This window comes from Hydra vulgaris, chromosome 11, assembly GCF_038396675.1.
Source record: "Hydra vulgaris chromosome 11, alternate assembly HydraT2T_AEP".
NCBI classification, from domain to species: domain Eukaryota; kingdom Metazoa; phylum Cnidaria; class Hydrozoa; order Anthoathecata; family Hydridae; genus Hydra; species Hydra vulgaris.
The window spans coordinates 34,707,501-34,726,190 of record NC_088930.1 but is presented as its reverse complement, the minus strand read 5'-3'; the positions used below and the strand labels follow the sequence as shown (position 1 = coordinate 34,726,190).

Below are 18,690 nucleotides of genomic sequence, written 5' to 3'. Positions count from 1 at the left end.
TCTATTCTCTATCTTTATAAATCTCAAATCCGGCCTTGTATGGAATACTGTTGCCATATCTGGGGCGGATCTTCTAATGATGTCCTTTCTCTTTTAGACAAGGTGCAAAAACGCATTGTAAACATAGTTGGACCTGCTCTTGCAGCCAACCTTCAACCATTATCACATCGTCGTAATGTTGCTTCTCTTTCTCTTTTCTACATATACTATAATGGGCACTGCTCTAAAGAGCTAGCGTCTCTTGTGCCATCTACTAAAATTCATTCTCGTGTTACTCGTCATTCAATTAAGTGTCATCCTTTTTCTGTGACTGTTCCTAAGTGCTCCAAAAACGCTTATTCGTCTAGTTTTTTTCCTCGAACATCAGTTCTTTTGGAATTCGCTTCCTTCATCTTGCTTTCCTGATTCATATAATTTGCAATCTTTTAAATCGTCCGTCAATCGTTATCTTGCTCTACAATCTTCATCTTTTCTCTTACAGTAACTTCCAACTTTAATTAGTGGCTGCTTGCAGCCTTGTTGGAAGCGAAGATGTTTAAAAAAAAAAAAAAAAAAAAAAAAATCACATATACTATATTACAATTAGGTAATGTTACGGGCGATATATTTTTAATAAAAATTCCGGTATATTTTAAAATGTTAACTTTAGCAGTATACCGATTCCATTATAACAATTTGCAGATTTATGGAATCTCAAGTTATTGAATCCTATTGCATTAAAGTTCAAATTTCGACTTTATAAAAACTATAATTTCTGTAAATTAAAAAAATATATATATAATTTTTTTTTTTTAACATAAGCAGAAATAGTTTTATTAAAAAAATATAAAGTTTCATTTATTTCATTTCATTTACCGCATAAGCAAAAGATTGTCAAAGTTAAGAATTTTTGAGAAATTGTTAATGTAAATTTTACTGACTCGCCTTAACTACACTGAGTAGAAACAAAAAGTTAGTACATGACAAGCATAGTCCCGAGGTAATTCAATGCGGTTAAACTTCCATCTGTTTTATATTTCCATGTTTTAACATTAAGTTAAAACATAACTAATATTATCAAAGAAAATAAAATATCTCTCATAATAACTAATATTATCAAATGAAAATAAAATATCGAAAAAATTGATTGCCGAAACCCGGGATTGAACCAGGGACCTTCAGATCTTCAGTCTGACGCTCTCCCAACTGAGCTATTTCGGCTTGTCGAAATTAAAAAGTTTAAAATTATATATTTTAATAAATTATAGCATTAAGATAAATGAAGGTCATCAGTAATATATATTATTATTTACGTCATTAATTAAACTTATACATTTTTATTACTTTTTTTATAAAACCGTAACAGACATCTAAAAATAACTTTTAGTAGCCACAAATATTGTTAAAGAAATGTACAAAAAAAAACTTTTTTTAAAATCGTAGGCATCGTCTTAAAAATTTATTAAATTATTATAAAACTTTTAATAAAAATTTTATTATTTATTCTATTTATTTATAGACTTTACGTTTCTATTGACACAAAAATAAGCGTAACCGTACACACAAATTTTTCAAAGTTATATAATGCTCATAATATTTGGATGTTTTGCGATATAATTAGTAAATTCTTGAAACTAAAGTAATTTGTACAGCTTTCGTACTCATTGATTAAACTTTACTAAAAGCCGATCTGTTGAAATTGATTTAGGTTTCTGCTTTGCTTACAATTATTCGATCAAAGTATTACGAGAGTCTTAATTTGGAAGCAAAAAAAAAATACGAAGAAAAATAATCAGATCCAGATATTATTTTTGATCTTTACAACTTGTAATCGTACAACTATGTAACCATTGGTCTTGTTCACAACGTTCTTGTGAAATTTAGTCATGGTGTTAGGTCTATTTATATAGTTACCAGTCGTGTAAGACATGTCAGAGCATTTTTTTTAAAACTCCAACGAGGGTATGGGTTATCATTCAAGAAGATGGCGAAATTATAAATGCGCGTTGCACATGTATGCAAGGTTTAGGCGAAGTTGTTCTCATGTGTGGGAAACATAATTTTATTTATGCCGCCAAATCTTAAGGAAGTTTCTTTTTTGCCATTTTCACAAATAAGTTTCACTGATTCTAAAAAGAAATTTGAAACAAAAGTAAAATAAAACACAACCAAAATTGTATACTAAAAAAACCCTTATCCTTTCCATATCCAAGTATGACAGAAATTGCTAACTTTTACAGTAAAATATCAGACAACGCAAAAGTTAGTGTAATTCTTCATATAATTCCTGAATACAGTTATATATATATATCTTTAGTTGCAAAACAAAATACAATTATTTTTAACTTTTACAAAAGAGAACACGAACAGTTAAAGTATCATGAACACGTGCAACTTTCAAATAAAACTTTCAGATATACAAATAACTGAGATGAAATTAAACTGATTTCAGATAATACAAAAACTCTATCTCAATCAAGTTTATTGTTTAGAGCACTTGCAGGGGTCATAACAGATTGTAAATTTAAAAATTTTTGTCATTTAAATATAGCCATGCCTTCCAAAAAGTTAATAATGCAAGATTGTTATCCATCAGAAAATAAATTTATTACCAAAGCAACAAAATATGGTTGTGATAAGTTAATAATGTTAATAATGTTAATAAGTTAATAATGCAAGATTGTTATCCATCAGAAAATAAATTTATTACCAAAGCAACAAAATATGGTTGTGATAATGAAATTGTAGCTAAAAATTATTTAAAATTGCACCTAATAATAACTCACAAAAATGTTGAGGTTTTTGATTGTGGACTGCTTAGAACACGCAGACAGTCATACCTCGGTACTATACCTTGGAAACGTACCTCAGAGCCATACCTCAGAGCCATACCTCGGAGCAACCCCTGATGATATTATGAAATGCATATGCTGTCCTTATGAATACTTATATGTTAATTTCAAATATTCCGATTTATTGTGTATGATGGTAAAGCCAGTCTAATTGAAAAAGTTTATACAATATCTGTCTGATATCTTTAAGCTATCTTTCTACCTCGACTTCTTCTGTCGATTAGCCGGAGGAGGATAAACCATAATACCATGCTTGGAAATTGTTTTCCAACCAATTATTTTAGTTCCTTAACAATATTCTATGTTTTTCGAAGGTTTCCATTATTTTTTTCTAAAAAAGTTTGTAAAATAAAATTTTTTAAATTGTTTTTTAGTTTTTGCAAATAAATTTTTATAGTTTTAGCAACTAATTTCGTTTTTACAGTTTTACGTTTATTTTGTATCATGATTTTTTCTCTCGATGATTTCAGTAGGTGCTTCGTAATCCATGTAAATAGAAATAATCAGTTTTTTTTTTAAATAATTCAATCCAACAAGGCTGCAAGCAACCACAAATAAGTTGGAAGTTACTAGAAACAAAGAATAGTGTCTAAAAGAGAAAGAGCATCATAAAAAGCCCAAATTTGACAACATTTGTACATACAGGACAAATAAGAGATAAAAGCATTAAGATTTAGATATTCAAAATTAGAGAATGAAATTATTAGTAAGATAATGGCGAACACAATAAAGAGAAAAATTTTTCCCAGGTGCTAACTTTGCAACAGATTGTATATATTATAGAGGTGTAAAAGCTAATACGACGTAAATTAACTTCAAATTTTATGTTTTGAGAGTTTTTCCTGACGTGTCTGAGCAATATATATATATATATATATATATATATATATATATATATATATATATATATATATATATATATATATATATATATATATATATATATATATATATATATATATATATATATATATATATATATATATATATATATATATATATATATATATATATATATATAGGGTAGGTCGAACTTTTTTTTTTTTATGAAACATGGAAATAAAGTTGCATTTTGTTGTCTCTATTAATGATATGTAAAAGAAATGTAATAAAAATTTGATTTAGTTTTGCCAACTTTAACGTGAGTTTTACTATGTTAGGTCAAAATGATACTATTTTACAACAGTTGTATAATTGCAGGATAAAAGCATTAAGATTTAGATTTTTTGATGATTCATGTTAATAATATTGTATTAGTAGTATACAGAACTATGCATAAGTTTAGAGCACCCAACGAAATATAGTCAAAGAGCTGTTAGTGTTGTTTGTTGACTTCCGATTAACATGATCCTGCACTCCGTTATAAGATATATACTTGTATATATTACGTTTAAACTACGTTGTTTGTTTTTTTGTTTTAGTTTAGTTAAAATTGAAAAAAAAAATGAAACTGAACATGGTATGCTTAGACAACCTAGACCATTCCAAATCAACTGCCAATTTCTGTTGATGTTTTCAAAGTATATGACTATTTATAAAAAAATAACAATTGCGTAAGTGTTACTGAAAGAGCAACAGTCATAGCTAATGAAATTAAAGCACTGTACAACAAAGCAAGTATTTCTACCATTGCGGTCAGCTGCTTAGTTATTCACATAAAGAGATTAATTAACAAAGTAAATGAACTTGGTAAATACTCTGATTGCAAGAAGTCCTCTGCAACATTAAAATCAAGTTTACAGATGTTAGTCCAACTATTCGATATTTGTCTGTGTAACTTTTTTGATAATGGTGTTCAAAAAAGGTCAGCTTGTTTATGCCCACTGCCAAAAATATTCCAACACTTGAATGGGAGTTCTGGATAGATCAAAAAACGGTACGGAAGGCGATAATAGGAATAATAGACAAAGAAGAAACAATTAAGCTGCAGAAGAGTTAAAAAAGAAGAAACATAACTTGCAATTTACCAATTACAGATAAGAAATTGAAGTTTAATGAAGAAATTGATCCAAATGAAACATATTGCAGTGATAATAAAAAGTCAAAGTCAGATGAAGGATTTTTTTTCAATTGAGATGTCAGATGATAAAGTGATGTCAAGTTATGAAGTGATGTCAAGTGATAATGAAATGTCAAGTGATGAAGAGATCAAGGTTTACAACACTAAACAATACCCTGAGTTGTGTAAGGCCATGAATTGGTGTAAAATCAGTAACAGAGATCTTTGCCTAATACCAAATGACGTACTAAAAGATTTAGATCTTATAACACCAGAGAATTCTATCGATCAAGTAAAACTTCGTCGTCAGAGAAATATGTGGAGGAAAAAGGAAGTTAAAAAGCATGCTGCTGAAGTCCAAAAAGTACTTTGCATTGAATTTGATGGAAAGCAGGATATCACTTCTGTTAAAATAATTGGCGTCCGACGAAAATTCAAAGAAGAACATTATGTGATAGTGTCATTTCCGCAAAGCAAATATGTCAATCATGTCACACTACAAAGCAGTAAAGCTGTTGATATTGCACAAGAGATATTATTGAGCATCAAAAACATCAAATCATCAGACACTTTAGCAGCAGTTGTTTTTGATGACCCTGTGAACAACACAATGGAGTAATTAGAAAATTAGAAGAAGGTCTTGGGAGAACATTGCAATGGTTGGTCTGCTTGTTACATCCAAATGAACTACCTTTTACAAAATATTTCTCCGTTCTGGATGGTGGACGTCTAACAGGTCCAGCTACTTCAACAGATAAAATAGACGTTGCACTAGACAAAGGCCAATCGTATTTTACGTTTGTATATGTCTAAGGAAAATCCTTCAAAATCATTGCATAGAATTACAAGATTCATTGTAAATGTTTATGCGCCATCGTGGTTCAACATAAAGCGTCATTCTTCCTGCCTTGACGGAGCAAGAAATTTCTTTTTATAAAGCAGTGCAATGAACTAGGAAAAGAAAACTGGGAAATTCTTGATCTAGTGTTGCAAAATAACTGTTATTTTGCCCATCTTGAGAACATTCTTCTTGGAGGAGTTACAGATGAAAATGTATCAATTCGTCAGTTTTCGTGTGACAATATAATTGACGCACGAGCTACATCACAAAGTAGCAAGATACGTGTCTTTGATAAATCAAGCATCAAGCTTGATCCGGAAGCTTTGTCATTCACAAAGATGATCGACTGGTTTGTTGCTATCGCAACACAACCACCGCTTTTATCAACTATTTCTAATGATGATCTTGAACATTTCCAGTTCCACAATGATGTCTTGAGTGGTACTCCATGCCATTCTCAGGCAGTTGAACGTACTATTAAAAGCATCTCAGCCACAACTATGAAAGTTTTCGGACACAAATCATGAAATGATTTTGCAGTGTCACAAATCTTGAGCAGAATTACCGAAAATTGACTCTAAATCTGACTACTTGAGCCATAACATATAGCAAATAACTGAAACAACTTGCTGTTATGTGTTGCCTACTACACTCTGACTATTTCTCCTTCAACAACTGCTTGCATTTTTAAATTTAATGTAATAAGATGTTGAGTAATGGAATATAACATTAAACCACGTCTATTTACATTAGACGATTATACAGTAGTTTTTAATTCCCAAAGTTGCGGATATAAGACACGCTACCATTTTATTTCAAAAGGAGTTTTTTTCATAAGTAGACTGTAATACAACATTTTAGTAATGTTTCACAGCCCCAACTTAACATTTACATCATAGTGACCAATCCTAGTATATTTATATATATATATATATATATATATGTATATATATATATATATATATATATATATATATATATATATATATATATATATATATATATATATATATATATATAAAAGGAGTTTTTTTCATAAGTAGACTGTAATACAACATTTTAGTAATGTTTCACAGCCCCAACTTAACATTTACATCATAGTGACCAATCCTAGTATATTTATATATATATATATATATATATATATGTATATATATATATATATATATATATATATATATATATATATATATATATACTCTTTTATATCATTATATGTATGTATGTATGATATGATAAAAAAATTTTATAAAAATAAATGATATAATAAAAAATATAACCGATAAATATATAGCATTTTATAAAAACAAATGTTCACTTTTAACTCGATCACTTTGTTACATTTGTTTTAAAGGAGACTCAAGTAGCATTATATTTAATTATGGTTCATGAAGAAGATAAAAAATAAAAAAATGAATGGTACAAAAAGTGAGCTCCCAGTTTTATATAATACAAAACTGGATTTTACAGAAAAGTACAGAGACTTATAGGTTTTACTAAAGTTCACATCTAATAGTTTTAATTCTTTGTCAATCAAGAGGTTATTGAGATCTTTCATGAAAACACTAGATGAAAAATAGATAGGCTTTTTTTTTGTTTTAAATTTGAGTTTTTGGGTTTAAAAAGTATATACATCATTAACTAAGTAAGAATTATGTTTCTAATCAAATAAATGTATTAGGAGATAGGATAACTTTATCTAAACGGTATACAACATATTCCGGCCGTATACCAGATACATGGTACTCGATTAAACTTGGTACATCTCCAACTTGTATTATTTTCATATATAGATTTAGTTTTTATTTTTAAATTTTTAATAGAAAAATTTGAAAATCAAAACTAAATGCATATATGAAAGTAATACAAAAAAAAATTAAAAAAAAAAAATAAGTTTACTTTTTTAACATATGATATACAAAAAATAAAATTAATAAACATGTTAAAAAAAACTTTAATATTTTATTTTTTGATTAATATTAGTTTTATTAATTTTTTAATTAATATTAATTTTATTATTAATTAATTATATTTTTTAACTTAAATCTTATGTGCGTTGATATCCGTACTTTACGTATTGTGCGTAAGCTACTGATTCTTTAGCATTGCGCCAAGATATTGAATTCGAATATCGACAAGTTTCAGTTTTCCACCAACTTGTTAGATCTGAGTACCACATCGGGAATATAGGTGCTAAATGTGCCATTGCACATAACCGGCATGTAAATTTAGTGTCGATAAATGATCCAGTATTTTTCCATAAAAAGTATTGATTATAATATAAGTCATTTTGATCGAGAAAAATTAAATATTTTGCAAGATCTTTTACTGATGGAAAATCGTCCACATGTATATAACTGTGAGGGGGAGCGATATTTTTATATTCGTTAGGATGCGCTCCCATAACAATAGGAACAACGTCATTCCTGGACAAAAAAACAAAAACAAAAAAAAAGTTATAAAATTGAAAATGAGTTTCACATTTTGAATGTAAGTTTTATTTAACATTTACTTATGTCTTGTAATCTAATATTTTATAATCTCATTTTTTCTTTCGTCTTGTAATTTCTTAATACTTTATAATATATGTCTTAAAAATGTTTGTATCTTACATTAACTTTCTTATTTTACAACAAATAAAGTATATATAAAAATGTTATAAGACAAATTAGATTGAGAAAAAAAAAAGAAACTTTTCTAGCTCTACAATTTTGATTTACTGATTTAGAGTTCTTTTATTATTTTATATTTATTTTTTTATGTTGTGTTTGTTAAAATGACTATTAATAAATTTCTAGATTGTCCATGTTAGAGTTAGTAGTGTTTTTCCCGGATTTACAAAAATGTATTTTATATTCATATATTTAAAATAAAGTTAATTGTTTTAATGCCCGGCAAAAAAAACTACTGCAAAAAATAAAATCCTTGAGAGATATAATAAATCCCTTGCCAATGAAACGTTCTTTAAGAACGTAACTAACCTATAGCTTAGCAAGAAAGTAAAAGATTTAAACAAGTAGTAGAGATTGACTAAAACTTTGATATTTATGCCTACTATTAAGATATTCAAAAAGGATTACTTTTCCTAAAACATAACTTTTGTTGTGATAATTCTTGATAGATCAAACAGTTGTTAAAAACTTACTCCGTCAACTTTTATACAAAGTAAATTCCGCTTCTGATTCAACTTTCAAAGCTTATAAACTACATAAAAATTTTTCCTTTTTCAACGCAAAGACACCGCTTTAATTTGCCGGTGGAATAGTTATACTACTAAGGCTGTACACAGTTTTAACCAATTTTGGCTTTGTTCTCCTTTCAGCTAATCTGTTAAACCTAGGATTGCCAGATATCTGATTTTTATGGAGGAGAATACAGTGCCAAAACAGTAAAAATAAATTTTTTTTACTGTATTCTCCTTTGTAAAAGCCGGGCATCTGGCAACTCTAACTATACGTCAATAATTTTAAACAATGGTTTACTATTTGATAAAAATTATTCCTAGTTACAGTAGTATAGGGCATAAAACACGTATTAAACCGTTTAACACCTTATTTAGACGTCTAAAACACGTCTTGCGCCCACAAGGTACGATCAAAACGGCAAAAGTGATACAAAGCATTAACGCTGTTAACAGACTGTAACTTACAGTGTGCTTTACTAATATCATTCTTGCTTCTTATAGTTCTTAATGTAAAAGCTTACCCCCTGATAACATTATTCTAGTTATTCGCGTAAAGTGTACATTGTATACAGAAGAATATGTATATATTTTTTTTATTACTTTACTGAAATATTTCTACAATATTGATACGATTGATACAAGAAAAGAAGCAGTAATAGTTTGAAATGTTAAAAAAATATATATAAAACATTAAAGAGCAAATAATTTTTTCTGGTATATATTTTTTTATGTCAGCTGTTCTTATAAACCATAACAAATTATTGAGATAATTCAAGTTTTTTTGGAACTGCATCAGTGATCAGTGGTTTGATACATGCGTCTACTGTAGTGTGACCTGGTATTTATCTTGTCAATAGAAATCTTCAATGCGAAAAAGTTTTCTACAAAAATCACAGAAAAAAAATCTTTTTATAAAGTTTTTAAACTTTTTCTGGTCTTCTCCATTAGCTTTTTTTTAAAAAAACTCAAACTTTGACATTTTCTGGGAAAAATTTTAATTTTATATTTAAAATATTCAATCTATTTAGCTGCAATCTTTTTATAAACAAGAATGTCTTACGTAGTGAATAAAAGTCATCAAGTGAGAACCTGTAGCAAAAACAGAATTTGTGTAGCAAAGGCGAAAATTCTGTTAAATATCCACTCTCCGTTTATAAAACATTTATTAAATGAAGTGGATAGGAGTTATTAAGTTAAAACATTTATCTTTTAATTATAAAGACTAAATTAATTAGCACCGTTTTTTGGTTTGCTTATACTTCTTCTTTATGTAGTCAATTATGAAGATGGTAAAATTTGTTTATGTTTATGAAAAACGGTGAAATGTGTTTATTGCCGTTCTATATCGTAGACGTTTGAATTCTTTAATGATAATAAACTCGTAGGCTACGAGTTGTTTATCATTGAAGAATTCAAACGATTTAAAAACGTTTATTAAAATGAAAAGTCTATAAATTTTTTAAAACTTTCAAAAAATTTATAGAACTCCCTATCAGAGATAAAGTGAACAAAACACGTTGGATTAAATGTTTACCTAATGTGAGTTTTAAAACATCTTGCAGCACTTTAGTATATGATCTGGTTGGCATCAAGACTTCGAAAAGTTTAAACTAAAATAACATTTTGCTCAATTTTCCTCTCAGGTAGATTCTTAGTTTACTAAAAATCTATCTGAGAGGCAAATTGTGCAAAATGTTATTTTAGTTTACTAAGAACCTTTCTGTGACAAGGTGTATGTTACAAAAGTGTTATTATATCAAGTAGTTGCTGCTTTCGGAAAACCAATGATATGAATTCTCTTTCAAAAAGTGTTTTAGACGTTATGATAACTTGTAATACAAGTTGTATGTTTGATGGTCCTATATTTCTTTTGAAAATGTTGTGAAAACCTGTAAACAAATAAATTCCTAATTTTTATGTGATCAAATTCATTTAACTCTAGAATCAGTAAGAGAGTCATATACCAAAGCAAAGGCAATTATATGTGATAAAACTATAACTCTAACATTATATGAAAAACCTTGGTTAACTACTCTCTTGTTGTTTGACTTTGTCCACGAATTCAAAAATATACGAAATAATGGGTTCAGAAAGTAAGCATTTTTTCTGACAATACTTATAATGCTCTTAATCTTAATCACCCTGACAATACTCTCAATAATCTTAATCTTAATCACCCTGAAACTTTTCTCATCTCAAACGTTAATAAGACTGGTGATTTTATTAAACTTTCTGTTATAATGGAGAAGTTTTAATTTAAAATGTGTCGGCATATATTTCAAGTTTAATAATGATCAACAAGCTTCCTTGTTTACATTAATATGTATTTTGAAATTATGATTTGCCTAACAAATGTGAAATTTTGACCAGTATAATGTTTTATTTTTAAACTTTGGTCAATATCCAAAATCATTTAAAATAGGTGGATCAAAAAGTCCTTTTGAAAAAAATCAAAGCAGCAACGCTTAGATTTGTTGTTGTTGTTGTTGTTGTATCAACCTTAGTCCACCTTCATATTTGCTTAGGTAAAGCGTTACCAAATTAAGAGTCTGCGTGTAGCGGAGGTACAGAGTACGGATCAAGTCGCTCTGCATACCTGAAATGTCAAAACAACCTGGTGTTGTTCTAAGTCTCTGGTTAACATTTTTTAGGAAAAATTTGCGAATATGAATAGTAAAATAGCAAATGCCAAAAATCAATGAGTCATTGAGGTTATTGAGGAAACTAATCGAGAACTAGTTCAGATCTTTAAATATTTTCTTAAATTTTTCCGTTTTCTAATAAATAAAATCTTCGCTTCATGCAACTTTGTTTTCAAAATTTGCTCGTGAAAATATCTGAAATACGTTATTGAGGAATTTTTATATGAAATAAATGAAAACAAATTAATGAAGGTTTTGAATAAACCGACTAAATATGAATTTGTTAAATCTTAATTTAAAATATCTCATCAAACTTTGATATGAAACACCATATCGTACTAACTTTTTTGTGAAACTCTAACTGCTTTTAATTAAAAATTACTTTTTTTTTTAATTTTTGTTTTGGAAAAAAAAACTTAAATTTTGACTGATACAACACTTTTGAAAAGCGCGTACGTGATAAGTTTTAAAAGTTATTTGCGTAAGCGGTCGACCGTTTTGACCTTCTCGTCACAACATCGTATCTTTTTAATAACAAGTCCCATATAAGTCGTCAAAAAACCACTTACCCCTCATCCTAGAATGTTAAGCATTTTATGGGCGACCCTTTATGACTTTTTTAAAACATTTTTTTTGTTTAAACTAAAGTAAAGAAAAACCCGTAACTTACTCATATGCGTTCCAAAATAACTTTTCAGTCACGTAATCTTTGCAATTGGAGTTTTCAAAGGACAAGTAAAACTTGTACTCTCTTTTTAATTTTTTGAAACAACCAGCGTCACTTCTTTGACATTCTAACGTGCCACATAATCCATAAATATCAACTTTAATATATTTATTAAGTTCTTTTGCTAAAGTGGAACGTTCATTTTGAGTGGCACAATTTGAAACAAACCATGCAACAGTTTTGCTTTTATTTAAAGCGTAATTTCGTAATGGAATTTTAGGAAACTTGCTGACGTTCAAGTATGGCGTGAACCGTTCGTAGGGTGTGTTAATGACGCTATCTTGGCGGTAAGTGGCCGTCCAATTAACTAAATTATCATTCACTTGAATCGGGCTATTTAATGGAGATTCAAGCTGATATAATATCCAAACCTGATCTTTTGGAAGATTTTGCTTAGAGTACAAGGAAATAGTATTCTCAAAAAATACAACATCAGCCGAAGAAAGATAGTTTAAATCCGTCTTAATAACACATTTGTCTACGTTGCAGTTTTTCAATTTAGATTCACTAATCAAATCCGCCTGATTATTATAAGCAAGTATGACTTTAGTTACATTAGTTTTCAGCTTTAATCTTAACTGATCAGTTACTCGATCCCGACGTTCTACTGGACTTGGAAACAACGTTTTAAGCAAATCGCGATTAGTATCAATATCTAAAGGGTATCTAAACAACTGACTTGATATTTTCTCTCTGGCGAAATAATTAAGAAGTTCTTCATCAGTGTATTTGTTGTATACTTTTTTGTGAAAGTAAATCAATTCAGTCCAGTCTGTATGAATATTTTGTGTTTTGTTAACTAATTTAGGGTTGTTAACGACTTGGTCTTTATATTCGCTTTTTGTTATAATATTATTATTATCGCTTTTTGTTATAATATTATTATTATCGCTTTTCTTTAAATTTAAAGTTGAGATAATTTTGTCTTTTACGTACCTTTTTTGGAAAGCAACAGGTTTATCTTTATCTACGTTTTTTACAAACAAGGTTTGGTTATTTGGATAAATACTTTTTTTATCGTAATTATTTATTGGGTTTCCTTCATTAATAAAACTTAGCTTTTTAATTTTATCAGCATCATTATCAAATATACTAAACGTAAAAAAGTTTGACAACTTTAATAACTTGCATGACAAAAAAGCATAACACAATAAAGCTGTACAAACAATTGTTTTTTTTAACGTTATCCTCATCGTTAATAATCTGTTTACAAAAACAAACCAAATAATTTTTATCTTTAAAAATGTAAAACACTTGCAATAATTAAAATCCATGTAACGCATAATTTATTCATTCTTTAAGCAAATTGTGCGCACTTATTTGATAGTTAAATATAGGCATTAAAAATTGAAATTAAAACATGTTAGCATTTGAACAATTCAATAAACGCTTTATTTCTTATTATGATGGCATATCCCCATTCTATGTAATACCTCTAAGTTTTCCTTACACGTAAACAAAGTCATTTGTCAAACTAAAGGTTATTTTGTTTTTTAAAAACTTAATCTTGCAACATCAATTATAAGGTTGACAGCTAATTATTTGAAAAAGAAAAGCAAATTTATTCTATTTGATGCCATTTTCTATTAGATATCTATACACAATTGTTGACGCTTAGTACACGATGTAAGAGATGCAGAAAAAACAGAAACATGCTTTTGTTTTGTAACAAAAACCTGAAAAACGCATTATTCGAATTTTTTTTTTTGTATCAACTATTGGTACCAATCTTCTTATCTTACCAAGCTTCTTAAAAATTATTTTAAAAATCTTCTTCTAGGTATTAGAAACATTTCAGTGTTTTTTTAACTTTTTTAAATCATTTTATGCTTTGAAAAGCAACTATTGTTTTAAAGGGCACAATAATTTATTAATGCACCGAACCACGGCTTTACATACACAGTTACAGTAAACAGACAATTCCATTTTAAAGCCAGCAATTTATGGGTAACCAAGTTAAACTGCTCATTAAAGCAAAATATCTTCAAACAACTAATGTCTTTGGCCATCCAAAAATGGAATTTCCATCCGATTTCAAACCTATAAGTGCTACAACGAAAAGCTTTATTAATTTTAAGCAATTATTATGGGGTTGAGTAATACTTAATTGATATGTAAAAAAATCTATCGTGGCTGTTCAATTTTGCTTGAGTTGTATAGATTTTTTGTATACAACTCCAATAGTTGTATACGTTTTCTTAATTAATTAGCTTCTATTAATCATTAAACAAACTAAATACAGAATTCTAGTTGAAATGAAAAATAAAACAAGCACAGATAAAACTTCCCCAATGTGGTGCTAAAAAAGCTAAAAAAAAAATTGTTTATCAAATGCTTTCTGAATTATTGTTATATAAATAATTATTTTTTTAAATTTTTTCACATTAGCTTTCCGTTCTTTACAAATAAACTTTGAAGTAGAATTACTCTTATGCATTTAAAAATAAACCAGTTATATATATTAAAGTTCAAAAGCGAGCAAAAAATATGATATGTATGTTAATTATAGCAAATGAGAACTAAACGCAGGAAACTCGCAGAAAACTACTAGGTTTTATAATCAGCAACTGCTGTGTATCATTCATGTTTATACAATATCAAATTTCAATAGCAATATTAAATTATAAATCAAAACACAAAACTCTCAAAGTTATGATAACTAAATTAATCATTAATAAGAAGTTATTAATTTCTATACTCAAAATGATGGTTTTTAATTAAATTTTTTTAAAGCGGTTTTTTATCTTTGATATATGCTGTGACGGATGCAGGATTTTTTGGTGTTTGAGCTAACTTCCATACATGGAGCAAACTCCAAACATTTTGTATTTTTATACTTATGTCAAATAATGAAACATTGCAAAAAATTGCGATGATTGGCTGGGAACGAAAAAACCCCCCAAACGTGAAGGGCTATTAGTTGATAAAATTTGAACTATTCTTAATTAGAGCTATATTCATCAGTAAATTTTATATTCATCAATAAATTTTATATTCGTCAACAAATTTTAAGTTTCATAGTACTATCTCTCAGCGTTCAAAAATTATGACCATATAAAGTTTATACCCCTTAATTTGAGGGGGTTACAAATTTTATATATTCATAATTTTTGAACGCTAAGAGATGATACTATGAAACTTAAAATTTGTCGATGAATGTAAGTCTAATTGAGAATAGTACAAAATAAGTTTTATCAACTTGATGCCCCTCATGTTTGGGGTGGGGGAATGGAGTCAAAGGGCTTTTTCGTTCACAGCCTCCAATCATCGCAATTTTTTGCAAAACCTCATTATTTGACAAAAGTATAAACATACAAATGTTTGAAGTTTGCTCCATGTCTGAAAGTTAGCTACCTCAATCACCAAAAACACCTGGATCCGTCACTGTATAGCATGTGCCAAAAAAAGTACAAGCACCTTTTAATTGCATAACATACATCTCATATAATATAATTGCATAACATGCATCTCATATAACATAATTGCGTAATATGCATGTTACATTGCAATGTAACATGAGATGCATGTTGCATTGCATCTAATATTATATGAGATGCATGTTTTGCAACTATATTTTATGAGATACATTTTATGCAATTATGTCATAAGGGATTTATGAGATGCATGTTATGCAATTATATATAATTACATAACATGCATCTCATCTAATATATGACATGCTTCTTATATAAAATCGGCATCCATGGTGCAGTGGTTAGAGTACTTGCTTTAGAAGCAAGAGATCCAGGGTTTGAAGCAAGCTCTGGGCATATTTTGTGCCGTTGGTTAGGACGGAAGCGTGAACTTCATAATTAAATGCTCTTCCGCGATGCTCTGTGATAAGAATATTACGTCTTCTTGAAGCACCTAAAACAAAAATAAAAAAATAAAAAAATATTGGCGACAATTTTTTTAATACTATTTTTTGCTTTTGACAGAGCGTTTTTCGCACTGACCTTTATAATAACTTGATAGTGCGTCTCTAATTTTTTTTAAACAAGTTTATTTTAACTAGCGCAGTTAATATTCAGATTATATTCAGTTAATATTCAAATTTTTCTTGGAAGTTAGATGTGCTAATAAGATAATCCCGTGTAAATGGTTATTCCTAAGCTACAGTACTCCTCATTGTTATTGTTGAAAACAGAAATAACCTCTTTATAAAGCCTTTTGTGAACTCTGACAGATTCTTGCAGTTTCCATCAATATAAAAATGGAGAGTTGATTTATGTTTATAACAGTTTTTTGTTTATATTCAAGTCTAATAATATTGATCAATTGTTCTATTTTTCTAACTATTGTTCAATCTTTTTAACTTTTGACTTGAGCCTGTCAATGATCTGATTGGTTCAAATCTTTTTTGATTATTTTACTTTTTTAATTATTCAATTAAATATTTTCTTTTAATTTATTCAATGGTTACTAGTAATTTATTCAATGATTACTAGTAAATTATTCAATGGTTACTAGTAATGGTTACGGTTTCTTTGTGATAGTCAGAAACGTTTAAACTTTGAACATAACGTGCAATACTTTAGTGCAATATTACATGCAATATTCTCTACTAAATCATTGGTATAACTTAATTCCGTCCTTAGTTGTTTAATTTATTTTTTATTTTATTTTTTAAATGATCTTTGCTTATGTTTTTGCACACAATAATTAATGATGATAGCCCAAGTTGCATTTAATATGTTTTAAATATGGATTTAATAAGTTTTAAATGAATCTTTTTTGCATATTCATCAACAATCCTTTGCTGTTCTTTTTCATAATTTTTTGCAATTTGCTCCGAGATTTTCAAGTGAAATAGCAAAATAAAATACAAAAATCTCTACATTAAGAATATACTATCTATATTCGGTGTACGCAGTGCGTGTATACATTTTCAAGCTTACATACACAAAAACTTTTGGCATTCTTTCTGAGTATTTAAAACTTGATTATTGCAATTGTAAAAAATAATTAATGATGAAAACCCTCTTAAAGAAGTTTTTCTAACAGCTTTAGAAGGCCGATCAGTCTCAGTTGTAAAAATGTATCTAAGTTACTTTAAGGGCAAGTTAGAAGTTGCTATAATCTGCCTTCACGTAATGAACTTGCAGTAGTATTTATTAAAAAAGGTGGTACTCCACCTGCTTTCAGAGAAGTTATTATTTACCCGAAGAGTAAACCTCTAAAAGTTATATCAAGTATGTCAGCCAACTTATGTCCTATGGTTTATCCGCTTTTTTTTCAAGAGGTGATGCTTGTTTGTGTATTAATCAATTGATGTACAACATTGAACATGCAACACTGTCAAGAAATCAGATTAATCTCAGTTTTACATATTTTAAGTAAAACAAAACTTTTGTTCATTATTTTATGGTAAGAAACTATATTAGCATATATGCAACAATTCACACATTAAATTAAATTATTAGGTGACGCTATTTATAACAGTAATGTAATGGATGTTCTTGAAACAACGCATGAAATCACTAAACTGATTAAAAAATCATTGAAAAGTTTTCTGCTATACTAAATGTATTGCTGTAACTAAAAGCAGTCATAACTAAAATGAGATTTATTTATGCAAAAAACTGAATGATCTCAAAATTTCATACAAAACGCGGTTTATTAAAACAGTTTACTAGGGTGATTTTTTTTTGTTTTTTTTTTTGTTTGCCGTGTAAATATAAAAAATCCGTATGTTAATAACAAGATATAGGTAAAAGAAGACTAATAAGTCTTATCGCCAAGCCCCTTGATAAATTTCGTAAATATAAAGTTTAATTTAAAAATAAGCAATTCCGTTAACTATATAAAATAAGCAAACGTAAAATTGGTAAAATAATAAATAAAACATAATATTAAAAAATAAATAAAAGCGCTATTAACTTTAACATATTCTTCTAAAAGCACGGAAATATTTAATTTTTATTTATTGAAAAATCATAAATTAATTTTTTTTTTTTTTTAATATTAAACCTCAGAACACAAAACCAAAGTTTAAGGATCAAAAAATAGAAAGACTAACAACACATATTAAACAACAAAAACATAAATAAATTTTAAAAGTTACCAAGTGCATTTAACTTAAGCTTTTCTAAAATTAATATACTTTTCATTTAATTGATAGATCAATCGTAAGGGTATTTTGCAATTTCAAAAATAGTTTTGTGGTGAATCACTTTTTAGTAATAGCTGTCTAAGTTTAGCCTTAAGCTCATTTAACATTGTAAGAGATTTTATAGGTTGTATATAGGTGTTACTTGAATATCTAGTTAGGGTAGATAAGGGTAATATGAGCACCTTAAGCGAAAATTGGAATATTTTCAAAAATAATTTTGCTGGTTACAAAATTTTAGCGAATAAATAATTTTTAGGGATCCCTACTCATGGTCCACTTAGACATTTGGGCACCCGAAATTTTTTTCTCAAATTTACAGAAGTTGTAAAAAAGTAGTATATTTAAAGTGCTAAT

The 18,690-nt window shown here is 28.1% G+C and overlaps 1 protein-coding gene and 1 non-coding gene across 2 annotated transcripts; both read right to left on the bottom strand.

The window, feature by feature from the left end:
- Window positions 1-1,127: 1,127 nt before the first annotated feature.
- Window positions 1,128-1,200, bottom strand: trnaf-gaa (transfer RNA phenylalanine (anticodon GAA)). The gene has a single exon. It is a non-coding gene; the product is annotated as a tRNA-Phe (tRNA).
- A 6,363-nt stretch (window positions 1,201-7,563) lies between these two features.
- LOC100199046 (glycoprotein 3-alpha-L-fucosyltransferase A) lies at window positions 7,564-13,538 on the bottom strand. The gene is made up of 2 exons (XM_065810873.1): window positions 12,168-13,538; window positions 7,564-8,097 (listed from the first exon to the last, which is right to left on the bottom strand). Exons 1-2 carry the CDS (start codon window positions 13,505-13,507, stop codon window positions 7,719-7,721), a joined length of 1,719 nt encoding a protein of 572 aa, XP_065666945.1. The 5' UTR covers window positions 13,508-13,538; the 3' UTR covers window positions 7,564-7,718.
- Between the last annotated feature and the right edge of the window lie 5,152 nt (window positions 13,539-18,690).